This window comes from Somniosus microcephalus, unplaced genomic scaffold (assembly GCF_052327205.1).
Source record: "Somniosus microcephalus isolate GS21.2 unplaced genomic scaffold, FLI_Smic_1.0 unresolved_chr1, whole genome shotgun sequence".
NCBI lineage: Eukaryota > Metazoa > Chordata > Chondrichthyes > Squaliformes > Somniosidae > Somniosus > Somniosus microcephalus.
In genome coordinates, this window is record NW_028225179.1 from 134,648,803 (window position 1) to 134,663,392 (window position 14,590).

Genomic DNA, 14,590 nt, shown 5'->3' on the forward strand with positions numbered 1-14,590 from the left:
AATTCTATACACACATGCAGGCAGTAGTTACTGCTGCTCTTCGGTTGAGTAACTCCATTAAATTTGGGGAGTCTGAAGCTAAGGGACAGAGTGAAGCAGTGCATGCTGCACCGAAAATCAAGAAAGCTTTAAGAATGGATGGTAGAGGTAGGTTAAAACAAAAGAGCTCCATGCTTCAGTGAGATGCTGTGCTGTAGTTAGGGTACACATCGGGCAAGTTCAACAAGCTGAACTGCCTATATTCAGGATTCATCGACCTGTAATGTTAACTGTGTCTCTCGCCACAGCTGCTGCCTGAGCTGCTGTGTATTTCTAGCATTTTTGGTTTGTATTTCAGATTTCCAGCATGTGCAGTATTTTGCTTTTGCCTATATTCATTTCCTGCGTTGAGCTCTTCCTTGAACATGTACATATGGTTTGTGAGCTGGATTTTCCTCTCCTTCCTGCCTATGAACTATTGCTGTACATCCAGCAGCAAAAAACAAGATCTGAATTCTCCCAAAAATACCCCTGCTAGTTCCCTAAGCTAGTGCCATAAGCCTATTCCACCACTTGCAAATGGGGGCAGGGAGGCATAGTTAACACCTCCACTCTATTCCCACCCCCAATAATTACTACCCTTATACCAATGGCAGTAAGGGAAGGTAGGCCAGAGGATACCACACTGAAGGCCATTTTGTGTAGCATTTTTCAGCACTTTAGGGGTCGAGGTTCTTTAAGCTGAATCCCCTATTCCAAGTGTAAAATATTCACAATTACAATACAAAAAAAGTAGATGGCAGCACCTTTCCAAGTCCATCTCTTTAGTGTAAAATAATTTTATTTGTATGCTCTCATTTAGATTTTATTTGTGGAATCTGTTCTCATTTCAATTAAAAAGCAGTCACGTGAAGCAAATTTACCAATTTGTTTGCATTCGCACTAAGCCTGTGACAAGTAGAACATTCCTTGGTAAAAGAACAAACGAGTCCACTGCAATCCCAGACCTGGCCGAGGGGGCTGGAGCAGACTTAACACTGTTGGGTCAAACTGCTGCCCAGCATTCAGACAGCCCAATAGATCTGAGCTTCTCCACCGGGCTAATCACATACACTTGTGTACCACAAGTAGACATTAACTCGATAGCTGGGAACTGCAGCTCCAAGTCACATTCCACCCGATAAACAAATAATTGAGTTGGTGAAGGGATGGGCGATCGGTGCCGAGACCCCGGAACATTTTTCTCCATTTTATACTCTTCCCTCCCCACTGGCAGCAGCAATCCAGGGCAGGCACAACATGGATTGGATGCGGAACAAAGCTTCTACACCACCCAGCCGAGTTTCTGGGGCCAGTTTGAGCACAGGTTAGATGCAGAGTAAAGCTTCCTCCAGTGTGCTTTAACATTAGTGTGCCTTAACATTAATGCACCTTCAAATTTTCCACATAAGCAATCATTGAGCAAATGTGAATGCAGCACCAAATATGCCGTGGTATCGAGACCCCGTCTGCATCTCATTTAATATGGAACCCTTTCCAGGTACAGTAGCTTGTAATTGTGCTGAATTCTGAAACAGCAGTATGCACGAGCTGGCTGTAATGCAATAAAGTGAAAAAGGCAGCACTGCCACATCATTTATATTTAACTCCCAGGTACTTACAAAATAGGTTTTAAAAATCCAGTTCCAATCTTTATATTTAGCTTTACAGCCTGTAAGTCAAATAATTGGGCGTGTGACTCCCTCGATGCCCTGGCTGGACAGCAGCCTGTAATTCCATGCACCCCCATTCGCCTCTGAGTGACTAACAGTAAATAAACTTAATGCCCAGCTCTAATGTACTGGATTTTCTTTTTGGGTGTATGTGGGTTAAATATTTAGGGCTGGATGATGCCTTTGTGGGAGTGAGGTCACATTTCTGGCTGGTTTTCTTGTGTGTTCCACTACAATACAATTCCGGCGTGGAAGCACCTTCATAGATTGGGATTAAGTTATATCCATAATCTAATATTTACTGATTTAAAGTTACAGGTGAAATGCTTGGCTAATCAACAGACGCTGCTGCTGCCGCTGCCTCGGGAGGGGGTTTTGGGACAGGTTTCGTTTCTGGTCAGCTCATTCCAAACACGACCTGAGGCCTGTGAGGAGTGTCAGCACAACACAGGCCCCGTGCCAATGCAGCTTGGGATCCAGTCAGTCTCACGCTGCCCCTTTAAATCGCCCTCGCGCGAAAGGGTGAGACTGAACAGTCAAGGAGCAGCTCTCCAGCGAGGCAGATTGCTGCCAACATTCAACTGAAAAAGACCCAAGGGCTGAAAAAAGCAGCAGTAGCCAAGTCAGCGGACCCACTTCTGAACTGAAATCCAAACGCTCTCCCTTGCAACACCAAATCAAGAGATACTGCTTGAAATGCACAGCAGGTCCACCAGTATTTGAAAAGAAAAAAAGAGGCAGTGCTTCAGATTCAGAATCAGTTCTGAAGGGCCCCATGCAGAAAGTTAAATCTGTCTCTCTTCTTTCAGATGCTGACTGACCTGCCAGCATTATATACTTTTTTAATTTCATATTTCTAGTATTTTCTTACCATCATTCTCCTTTTAACCAGAGGGCACTCTGCCACTCCAAAAAGTGAGAACGTTTGTAGATCATAAATCGAAAATCGTCTCTTGTTTGGCATTTTTTTTTAAAGTATGAAAGACGATATGAGGCACAAGGCTGCGGATTGTCATAAATGATTTCTGCATCTCACAATGCGAGGCTTTTTTATGGGGCCCCTCCACATACAGCAGCAGTTGTTTTCATTCATTCATCGGCTGCTACTGTCCATTTACAACATTGCTGCATTGGCCACAAGGACTTCATCCGGCCAGTCCCAGGGTCTCACTCCTTCTGCTTGCGGTTGATGGTCTCTCCCAGCGCCTCCAGCACCTCACGCTTATAATCGTCGAAGCTGCCGTCAATCTGGTTGATTGACTGTTCTTCCACCACCCAGAGCTGGCAGTTTGTCTCGGTGATCAGCCGCGCATCATGGCTCACGATAACCACGGCTGCGCAAGGAGAGGGAAGAAACATTATAGCACGGGCCATTCATCAGGCAATAGGTCTGTGCCGAGTTAACACTAGCAGCACCGCAAGCTATTAACACACTGTACATTGTAGCATGGGCCATGTATCAGTATCGGTCTGTGCCAAGTTAACACTAGCAGCACCGCAAGCTATTAACACACTACATTGTAGCACAGTATCAGTCTGTGCAGAGTTAACACGAGCAGCACCGCATGCTATAACACTAGATTATAGCACAGCATCAATCTGTGCAGAGTTAACACTAGCAGTACCGCACGCTATTACCACACTATATTATAGCACAGTATCAGTCTGTGCAGAGTTAACACGAGCAGTGTCCATATACTTTCGGGGGCAGAGAGCTAGGGCTCCTTGTCCTAATCGCAATCCACTGCCTCCTGCTAGTTAATGTGTGCGAGTGGTGAGGATGAGAGAATCTGGCCGGGCTGTGATGGCCTTCACACAATACTCAGGTTCACCTGTGGAAAATAGCCACTCAGCTTTAGAAGGAGGGGGTGGGGGGGGGGGGGGCAGTGGGAAGGAGGAGGAGGAAGAGAGGGAGGTTCCTACTGCTGACTGCTATACACTGACCCCCTGCTGGGAAATGCACGTCAATGTTAAGGGAAGAAAGGATTGGTTCAGAAGTGATGCCCCCACAGTTGGACAGCCTGCTGACATTCAGTCTTGGCTGACAAAATAACCAGTTGGACACAATGGCCACATGGCACTTTGGAATTACAGCACAGCAAGAAGCAGCACACCTTCAGGAGAGGAAAGGAAAAAACTGGTGGGGAAAATATGTGGGCACCACACTTTAGGAAGGATGTCAAGGCCTTACAGAGGGTGCAGAAGAGATTTACTAGAATGGTACCAGGGATGAGGGACTTCAGTTATGTGGAGAGACTGGAGAAGCTGTTGTTCTCCTTGGAGCACAGAAGGTTAAGAGGAGATTTGATAGAGGTGTTCAAAATCATGAAGGGGCTTGATAGAGTAAATAAGGAGAAACTGTTTCCAGTGGCTGTAGGGTCGGTAACTAGAGGACACAGATTTAAGGTGTCTGGCAAAAGAACCAGAGGTAACATCATGAAATATATATTTTTTTAAAAACGCAGCGAGTTATGATGATCTGGAATGCGCCTGAAAGAGTGGTGGAAGCAGATTCGATTGTAACTTTCAGAAAGAAATTAGATAAATACTTTAAGGGAAAAATGTTACAGGGATATGGGGAAAAGAGCTGGGGGAGAGGGGGACACACGACCAATTGGACAGCTCTACCAAAGAGCCAGCAAAGGCACAATGGACCAAATGCCCTCCCCTTCTGTGCTGCATCATTCTTCTTTATCTCAAGGAGTCCCTCACCCAGGAAGTCGTCAGCAGGTAGTTTCTACAGCAGTGAGGCAGGAAGCATGACCAACCACATTAGGTTACCACCCCCACCCCAGACAGCACGGTGCAGACTCACCTCCTTTGTAGACATTAATCGCGTCGGCCAAAGCATCAATGGACTCGATGTCCAGGTTGTTTGTGGGTTCATCCTGCAATTGAAGACAGATCAATGGTCAAGATTTCTTTAAAATGGAAATTGGATACAATTCCAGAGGCAAGGAAAAATCCCAATCTTTGATACCCTCTCCCCACATACTGCTAGTTCTACACAAATCTAGTTTTCTTTGTGGGGCTGGGGAAGAAGGAGCGACCACTTGGTGCTTGGCTCCATTTTAACCAGATACTACTGAACGTCGTCACCCCTTTCAACCGCCAGCCAGGATTCAACGGGTGGGTACAGTCCGAGGAAGTAGCCAAAAACCCCATCTCTAGGCATGACAATATTCAACAAACAAGCTGCAGCTACATCAACAGAAAACGCCGGAAACACAGCAGGTCAGGCAGCATCCGTGGAGAGAGAAACAGGGTTAACGTTTCAGGTCTGTGACCCTTCGTCAGAACTGGAAAAGGTTGGAGATGTAAGAGATTTTAAGCAAGTGCAGAGGCAGGGAAAGGGGGTGGGGGGGAAAGAATAAAAGGGACAGTCTGTGATAGGGTGGACTCAATGTTGAGTTCCTCTGTTCGAGGAACAGAACCTCATCTTTTGATTAGGCACTTTACAACCTTCTGGACTCAACATTGAGTTCAACAATTTCAGACCATAACCTCTGCCCCCATTTTTTCAGGTGGCAGCTGTTGATTCTGCCATCCCCATTTGCAACATTTAATCTCTCCTGCCTTCCACACTAGCACAGACTGTCCCTTTTATTCTTTCCTCCCCTCCCCCCCTTTCCCTACCTCTGCACCTGCTTAAAATCTGTTACATCTCTAACTTTTTCCAGTTCACACAAAGGGTCCCAGACCTGAAACATTAACTCTGTTTCTCTCTCCATGGATGTTGCCTGACCTGCTGTGTCTTTCCAGCATTTTCTGTTGTTATTTCAGATTTCCAGCATTCGCAGTATTTTGCTATTGTGTTGTTGCAGCTACATCAACTCGCTCTCCCAGCTGTAGACCCTTTCCATGTGGAGTTTAGGCCAGGCAGCACTCGCTTGCTGCCCTTCCCCCACACTATGCAGTCATCAATATGGCAGTAAAATGTTGAACCAGGCCAGAGGGAAGTCCCATTCACAGAGCTGGAGGGAATGGTGAAGTCTGTAATTCGGAGGATTCTAGCTTCAGGAACAGTTTAAGGTTCTGCCATCGTGTCCAGCCAGGCTCTCTCCATTGCCAGTATTATAAACAGATGCAAAAGGGAAGCTTTTGTAATATGGAGTGGCAGAAAGATCCACATCTTCACCCGAATCCCCTCCCCTTCACCCCAGACAGCAGTCTCTCTCCACGGATGCTACCTGACCATCACCGATGCTGGAGTCACTCCACACAACTGCTCAGTAACAATTCCTTCCTCCGAGCAGACCCGGATCAAATGTACAGGCTCCCTGTGTAAATGCACCTTAGTGTCCCCTGAGCCACAGACCAGGAGGTACCATTCTGTGCTCAGTTAGCGGTCAGTCCAGGGTTACAGTAAGAGTGCTCTGTGCTCCAGAGTTAGGGAGAAAACATTATCCAGCAACTCCTACTAGGAATAGTACATAGAGATATAAGGCAAGGACAGGATCAGCCATGTCCATGAGGCTCCCCATGACTGTGAAGCTCGCCATGGCTGAATACATAAGAACATAAGAAATAGGAGCAGGAGTAGGCCAATCGGCCCCTCGAGCCTGCTCCGCCATTCAATAAGATCATGGCTGATCTGATCCTAACCGCCAATCTACTATCACAGAACCATCTCCTGAATCTAACAGAATTAGACACACGAAATAGGAGCAGGATCAGGCTACACGGCCCCTGGGCCCACTCCGCTACCCACAGGGCCATGTCCGATCCGAACCTAGGCTCATGTCCAAATTCCTGCCCGCTCCCCGTAACCCTTAATTCCCTTTACTTCTAGGAAACTGTCTATTTCTGTTTTAAGTTTATGTAATGATGTAGCTTCTACAGCTTTTTGGGGCAGCATATTCCATGGACCTACCACCCTCTGAGTGAAGTAGTTCCTCCTCATCTCAGTTTTGAAAGAGCAGCCCCCTAGTTCTAGTTCTAGTTTCACCCATCATTGGGAACATCCTCCCCGCATCCACCCGATCCAACCCCTTCACAATCTTATGTGTTTCAATAAGATCGCCTCTCATTCTTCTGAACTCCAATGAGTAGAGTCCCAATCTACTCAACCTCTCCTCATATGTCCACCCCCTCATCCCCGGGATTAACCGAGTGAACCTTCTTTGTATTGACTTGAGAGCAAGTATGTCTTTTCTTAAGTATGGACACCAAAACTGTACGCAGTATTCCAGGTGCGGTCTCACCAATACCTTGTACAACTGAAGCAATACATCCCTATTTTTATATTCTATCCCCCTAGCAATGAAAGCCAACATTCCATTGGCCTTCTTAATCACTTGCTGCACCTGCATACTAACCTTTTGAGTTTCGTGCACCAGGACCCCCAGATCCCTTTGTACTACAGTACTTTCCAGTTTCTTGCCATTAAGATAATAACTTGCTCTACGCTTTTTCCTGCCAAAGTGCATAACCTCACACTTTCCAGTATTGTATTCCATCTGCCAAATTTCTGCCCACTTACTTAGCCTGTCTATGTCCCCTTGCAGGTTTTTTATGCCCTCCTCACTCACTACTTTCCCTCCCATCTTAGTATCATCTGCAAACTTTGATATGTTACTCGGTCCCCTCCTCCAAATCGTTAATATAGATTGTAAAGAGTTGGGGACCCAGCACTGACCGCTGCGGAACACCACTAGTTACTGATTGCCAGTCTGAGAATGAACCATTTATCCCAACTCTCTGCCTTCTGTTAGATAGCCAATCCTCTATCCATGCCAGAATATTACCCCCAATCCCGTGATTTTTTATCTTAAGCAATAATCTTGTGTGGCACCTTGTCAAATGCCTTTTGGAAGTCTAAATACACTACGTCCACTGGTTCCCCTTTATCCACCCTGTATGTTACTTCCTCAAAGAACTCCAGCAAATTTGTCAAACATGACTTCCCCTTCATAAAACCATGCTGACTTTGTCCTATTAAATTATGATTATCCAAATGTCCTGTTACTGTCTCCTTAATAATGGACTCCAAAATTTTACCTACCACAGATGTTAGGCTAACCGGTCTATAGTTTCCAGCCTTTTGTCTACTGCCCTTTTTAAATAAGGGTGTTACATTAGCAGTTTTCCAATCTGCCGGGACCTTTGCCGAGTCCAGGGAGTTTTGGAAAATTATTACCAATGCATCCACAATCCCTACCGCCACTTCCCTCAAGACCCTAGGATGTAAGCCATCAGGTCCAGGTGATTTATCCGCCTTGAGTCCCATTATTTTACCGAGTACCACTGCCTTAGTGATTTTGATCGTGTTTAGCTCCTCCCCCCCTTTAGCCCCCCGTTTGTCCAGTGTTGGGATATTCTTAGTGTCCTCTACTGTAAAGACTGATACAAAATATTCAGTGTTTTTGCCATCTCCATATTTCCCACCATTAATTTCCCGGTCTCATCCTCTAAGGGACCAACATTTACTTTAGCCACCCTTTTTCTTTTTATATAACTATAAAAACTCTTACTATCTGTTTTTATATTTTTTGCTAATTTACTTTCATAATCTATCTTCCCTTTCTTAATCAATCTTTTTGTTATTTTTTGCTGTCTTTTAAAGTTTACCCAATCCTCTATCCTCCCAATAGATTTGGCTACCTTATATGCCCTTGTTTTTAGTCGAATACTATCCTTAATTTCTTTACTTAGCCACGGATGGCTGTCTTTTCTTTTACACCCTTTTCTTCTCAGTGGAATATATATTTTTTCGAAGCTGTAAAATAACTCCTTAAATGTACACCACTGATCATGTATCGTCTTACCCTTTAATCTATTTTCCCAATCCACTCAACTCAATTCCGCTCTCATACCTTCATAGTCTCCTTTATTCAAGCTTAGCACGCTTGTTTGAGATCCAACCTTCTCACCCTCTAATTGAATATGGAATTCAACCATGTTATGGTCACTCATTCCAAGGAGATCCTTTACTGGGACATTTTAAATTAATCCTGTCTCGTTACACAGGACCAGATCCAAGGTTGCTTGCCCCCTGGTCGGTTCAGTTACATACTGCTCAAGAAACCCATCCCGAATACACTCAATGAACTCATCCTCAAGGCAGCCCTGCCCAATTTGATTTGTCCAATTAATATGATAGTTAAAATCCCCCATAATTATAGATGTTCCCTTATTACAAGCCTCAACTATTTCCTGATTGATACTCCGTCCAACAGAGTTGCAACTGTTTGGAGGCCTATCGACTATGCCCACTAGTGTTTTTTTCCCCTTATTATTCCTTACCTCCACCCAAACTGTTTCATTATCCTGATCTTTTGACCCAATATCATTTCTCTGTATTACAGTGATTCCTTCCTTTATTAACATAGCCACCCCACCTCCCCTTCCTTCCTGATCGTTAAATAACCTGGTATGTTTAATTCCCAGGCATTGTCACCCTGCAGCCATGTTTCTGCAATGGCCACAAGATCATACCCATATGTAGTTATTTGTGCCATTAACTCGTCTATTTTGTTACGAATGCTACGTGCATTCAGACATAGAGAACTTTCAAATAGGTTTTGTGACACTTAGTTCCTGCTTTTGCCCTTTTTATTACTTTACCTTTTACTCCATACCTTCTGCCCCTTCCTGACACGCTCTGGTTTTTAATTTCCCCACTGCTACCTAAGTCTATGACCTTCTCTGTTGTCATTTTTATTATTTGCTCTCTAGGAACCTCCCCCCCACTAGTTAGTTTAAAGCCCTCTCTACAGCCCTAGTTATATGATCCGCCAGGACTCTAGTCCCAGCACTGGCCAAGTGAAGCCCGTCCCAACAGAACAGCTCCCTCCTGCCCCAGTACTGGTGCCAGTGTCCCAGGAAGCAAAACCCATTTCTCCCACACCAGTCTTTGAGCCACGCATTTAACTCTCTAATTTTATTTGTCCTAGCCAAATTCGCTCGTGGCTCAGAGATTATTACCCTTGAGGTTCTGTTTTTTAGTTTGACCCCTAGCTGCTCATACTCCTTTAACAGAACCGGCTTCCTAGTCCTATCTACGTCGTTTGTATCAACATGGACCACGACAACTGGATCCACCCCCTCCCACTGCAAGTTTCTTTCCAGCCCAGAGGAGATGTCCTTAACCCTGGCACCGGGTAGGCAACACAGCCTTCGGGACTCTCGCTCTCGGCTGCAGAGAACTCGATCTATCCCCCTAATAATACTATCCCCTACCACTACAACATTTCTATTTACTCCCCCCTCTTGAATGGCCCCCCGTTCCACAGTGCTGTGGCCAGGTTGCTCATCCTCCCTGCAGTCCCTGCTCCTGTCCCCACAGGGAGTAAGAACCTCGAACCTGTTGGACAAGAGCAAGGGCTGCGGCTCCTCCAGTTCTACCTCCTGGATCCCCGTACCTGCCTCACTCGTAGTCACACCGTCCTGTCCCTGACCATGGGCTACATCTGAATTAATTAACTTCATAGGTGTGATCACCTCCTGATACAGAGTCCAGGTACTTCTCCTCCTCCCTGGTGTGTCGCAGTGTCTGATGCTCAGACTCCAGCTCATCAACACGGAGCTGGAGTTCCTGTAGCAGCAGACACTTGTCACAGACGTAATCATCGTGAGCCTCAATGGGGTTCACCGGCTCCCACATCTCGCAACAATAACACATCACCTGCTCCATTCTATGCAATTAATTAAATTTTTTATTGTTAGTTATGGACACCCTCTGCCCGATTTTAGATGCTAGTATCCCCTTTAATTAATTGGATTTAAATTAAATCAATCCCTCTAGTTGTACCAGTTAAATGGTTTACCAACAGTCACTCTGCACCAGAAAGGCCTTATTAACTGCAACCCACAGAGTTAAAGTTTGAAAAGAGCACCTAACACCCCACTTACCCTATTTCACACTTACACAAACTCACAGCACTCTTCGATGACTCGCACTCAGTGCTTGCTCGCACTAGGACTGGTCTTTTTATACTGTTTGTTTGTTTACAGCCAAATGAGTCACCCCTGCTGATTGGTTAGACAACTGGTTTCCACTGCCTGCTGTGCCAATTTACTCCTACTGCAGTGTAACCTTGTTTTACCTGGCAGACAATCACCACCTAGGCTCATGCATGAAGTATGGCCACTTGGGTGAGTTACCTGATGTGTGTGGAACTGCACCAACATGATTCAGCGCCTTCAGGAGGGGTAAAAAAAAATACAAGGATAAATTACAAGGATCCGGGTGGCTGGGTTACTCACCAGAATGAGTACATCAGGCTGTCGACAGGCTAACTCTGCAAACACCACTCTTGCTTTTTGACCACCTGCAGTGAACAGAAACACCAACATGAGCAACACGACCACACACAGAGCGAGGAGGTGGGCGAATGCAAGAGAACAGTCTCACCCAGGTCTCAGAAGGTGCTGTATATCAACAGCACAGCTCCACCTGCGAATCGACGACAGAGGACTACTTTTGTGATCGCTTCCACGCAGTTATATTATAAAATGGTCATGACCGCCGGTATAAACCTATAATCGGCCCACACATCTTGGCAGCAGTGTCACTCCCACGAGTTGGGAAGCAAGGACCAGGTATGGATGAAACTGCAGAAAATTTACATCATGGCCCTTACTCTGCTGCCCGTGTCCTAACTTGCACCAAGTCCCGCACACCCATCACCCCTGTGCTCACTGACATACATTGGCTCGGTTAAGCAACGCCTCGATTTCAAAATTCTTATCCTCGTTTTCAAATCCCTCCATGGTTTCGCCCCTCCCAATGTCTGTAATCTCCTCCAATACAGAGGCACAGGGCAAGGCTAGAATACTCAGTACTTTGTATCGGTGTTTACTAATAAAATATCGGTAGAAGTGGAAAAGGTAGAAGCAATGGAAGGGGTGAAAATAGATAGACAGGATGTGCTAGAAAGGCTGGGTATGCTTAGATTGGAAAAGTCGCCTGGTCCAGATGGCTTACATCCCAGGTTGCTAAGGGAATTGGGGGAGGAGATAGCGGAAGGGTTTGCCATAATTTTCCAATCTTCCCTAGATGCGGGGGAGGTGCCTGAGGATTGGAAAATTGCAAATGTGACACCATTGTTCAAGAAAGGGTGTAAGGACAATCCTAGTAACTACAGGCCGGTCAGTTTAACATCAGTGGTGGGTAAAGTTTTAGAAACAATAATCAAGGAAAAAATTAACGGGCACTTGGAGAGGTTTAAGCTAATTATGGAGAGCCAACACAGATTTGTAAAAGGCAGATCGTGTTTGACTAATTGAATTTTTTGATGAAGTAACAGGACTGATGAAGGGAATGCAATGGATATTGTGTACATGGATTTTTGGAAGGCATTTGACAAAGTACTACATAGAAGGCTGGTTAACAAAATTGAGGCTCATGGAATAGGTGGGTCAGTGGCAGCTTGGATAAGGAATTGGCTTAAGGACAGAAAACAGCAAGTTGTGGTAAATGGTTGTTTTTCAGACTGGAGGATGGTAGACAGTGGTGTTCCCAAAGGCTCAGTGCTGGGGCCACTGCTTTTTTTTTATATAAATGGCCTGGATATTGGAATGCAGAGTACAATTTCTAAATTTGCCGATGACACCAAACTTGGGGGTATGGCAAACAGTGACGATACCAATCGACTGCAACAGGACATAGAAAGGCTAGCAGAATGGGCAGACAAGTGGCAGATGGAATTTAATACAGAGAAGTGTGAGGTGATGTATTTTGGCAGAAGGAACAGGGAGAAGCAATAGACACTTAATGGCACAGTTTTAAAGAGTGTGCAGGGACAGAGGGGACCATGGAGTTAATGTGCATAGGTCCCTGAAGGTGGCAGGACATGTTGAGAGAGTGGTTAACAAAGCATATGGGATCTTGGGCTTCATAAGTAGAGGTATTGAGTACAAAAGTAGAAGTTATGCTGAACCTTTATGAAGCACTGGTTAGGCCACAACTGGAGTATTGCGTCCAGTTCTGGTCACCACACTTTAGGAAGGATGCGAAGGCCCTTGAGAGGGTGCAGAAGAGATTTACCAGAATGGTTCCAGGGATGGGGATCTTAGCTTCAAGGACAGGTTGGAGAAGCTGGATTTGTTTTCATTAGAGCAAAGGGGGTTGAGTGGTGATTTGATAGAGGTGTACAAGATTATGACGGGTTTGGATGGGCTAGACAGGGAAAGGCTGTTCCCACTAGTTGATGGTACAAGGACTAGGGGACACAGATTTAAGGTTTTGGGCAAGAAATACAGGGGGGATGTGAGGAAAACTTTTTTACGCAGCGAGTGGTGAGGACCTGGAACTCGCTGCCGACGGAAGTGGTGGAAGCGGAGACACTCAATGTTTTCAAGGGGAGACTGGATAGGCACTTGAGGGAAATAAATTTGCAGCGCTACGGGGATAGAGCGGGGGAATGGGACTGACTGGATTGCTCTACAGAGAGCTGGCACGGACTCGATGGGCCGAATGGCCGCCTTCTGTGCCATTATGATTCTATGACTTCACATATATAAGGCGTTATATAAATACAAGTGGTTGCTGTGTAACACTGACTGAATAGTTTATTTGCTGACTAGCTACTCGTAGCTGAGATGTAAACTTACACGCGGGCCCCGATTACAAACAGTATCAGGCCGATGACCAGCTTGAATTTAGCTGGCCTCCTATCCCAGCACTACGTTTTGACGACAGTTGACATTCAAAAGAATTTTCCACTGAAATCTTCTATGTGCACAAAGTCAGCAAAAAAGGACAGTCCCACCACGCACATCAAGTTGTGGGGTTTTGTTCACGATGTGTAAACAGAGAGATCTGAATGAGCCACTTTCAGAATTTGTCAGCAAACTCCCCTGTTGGATCTGTTGGGACATGTGCCACCAAGTGTGATGCCAAGTGGTGCAGACCAGAAAATCCCAGCCTCAGTCCCGGTCGGTCTATGTTGAGATCACCAACCTCTGGCAGTTGGGGAGCTGCAATTGATCTCCATGCCCCTGGTTTAAGGAGCGGCAACCAGGATGGGCAATAAATGCTCGCCTTGCCAGCAACGCCCACGTCCCATAAAAATGAATTTAAAAAAAAGTGTCTTGGTTCTCATTCCCGATTACAATTCACTGAGGCCTACTGGAAATGCACACGTGGATGGAAGTTGGTTGAGAACAGAACAGGGCTCGGCTGTGATGCGCCCCCTCCCCCCTCATATTTACGATCTATGCTCACATATGATCAATGGTCACTTGGATGAGGGAGTGGAGACCATGGAACTGTAGCCCAGCCACCCTCAGGAAATGAAGGAGTTCAGAATATAAGTCATCAGTGGGCCCTGCGTTAACTGGGCTGTACTGTTTAAAGCATTGCACACCAACCCCAGTTAACTAATGCTGCTTTTAAACAATTCCTCCAGAGTACACACATTGCATCAAATGTCTGATCAGATCCTTTTACAAAAATAATTCAGAGTAACGAGTGCTTTAGTTGCCACCAACAACCCGTTGTCTGGGAGGAAACAACTGACCCTTTCCCCCCTCCTCCTTCAAACCTCATTCGCCCCTTCCCACTCGGTACCTGAGAGCTTGCTGATCTGGATGGTGTGGGCATGGCTCTCTAGGCCAAAGCGGCCAAGACATTTCCGCCCGTCCTGGTACGGCAGGTTGAAGTTTCTCATGAGGTACTCTGTTGCAGTCTCCTCCATGTTGAGCTGGTCTGCGTACTGCTGGTTGAAGTAACCTATTTTCTGTGTGTGGGGGTGGGGTTGTAAAAAGATATTTAACCGGAGACACAGTGAAACACAACTTAAAAGATTCCCTGTGCAGAGTCACTCCCCAGAACAATAGATAAACCAGAAAAGGCAGTGTGCCAGCCCAATTAGAAACATAGAAGACAGGAGCAGGAGTAGGCCATTCGGCCCCTCGAGCCTGCTCCGCCATTTAATGAGATCATAGCTGATCAT

The 14,590-nt window shown here is 45.8% G+C and overlaps 1 protein-coding gene across 3 annotated transcripts in view; it reads right to left on the reverse strand.

The window, feature by feature from the left end:
• Positions 1-802: 802 nt before the first annotated feature.
• The window catches only part of abcf1 (ATP-binding cassette, sub-family F (GCN20), member 1), a 61,122-nt gene continuing 47,334 nt past the window's right edge, over positions 803-14,590 (reverse strand). For all 3 annotated transcript variants that reach the window (XM_085974908.1, XM_085974907.1, XM_085974906.1), the window contains 4 exons: positions 14,206-14,374; positions 10,899-10,963; positions 4,507-4,579; positions 803-3,025 (listed from right to left, as the gene is read on the reverse strand). In XM_085974908.1, coding sequence (XP_085831034.1) covers positions 2,859-3,025; positions 4,507-4,579; positions 10,899-10,963; positions 14,206-14,374 — 474 coding nt within the window. In that variant the 3' untranslated portion in view covers positions 803-2,858. The remainder of the gene's footprint in view (positions 3,026-4,506; positions 4,580-10,898; positions 10,964-14,205; positions 14,375-14,590) is intronic.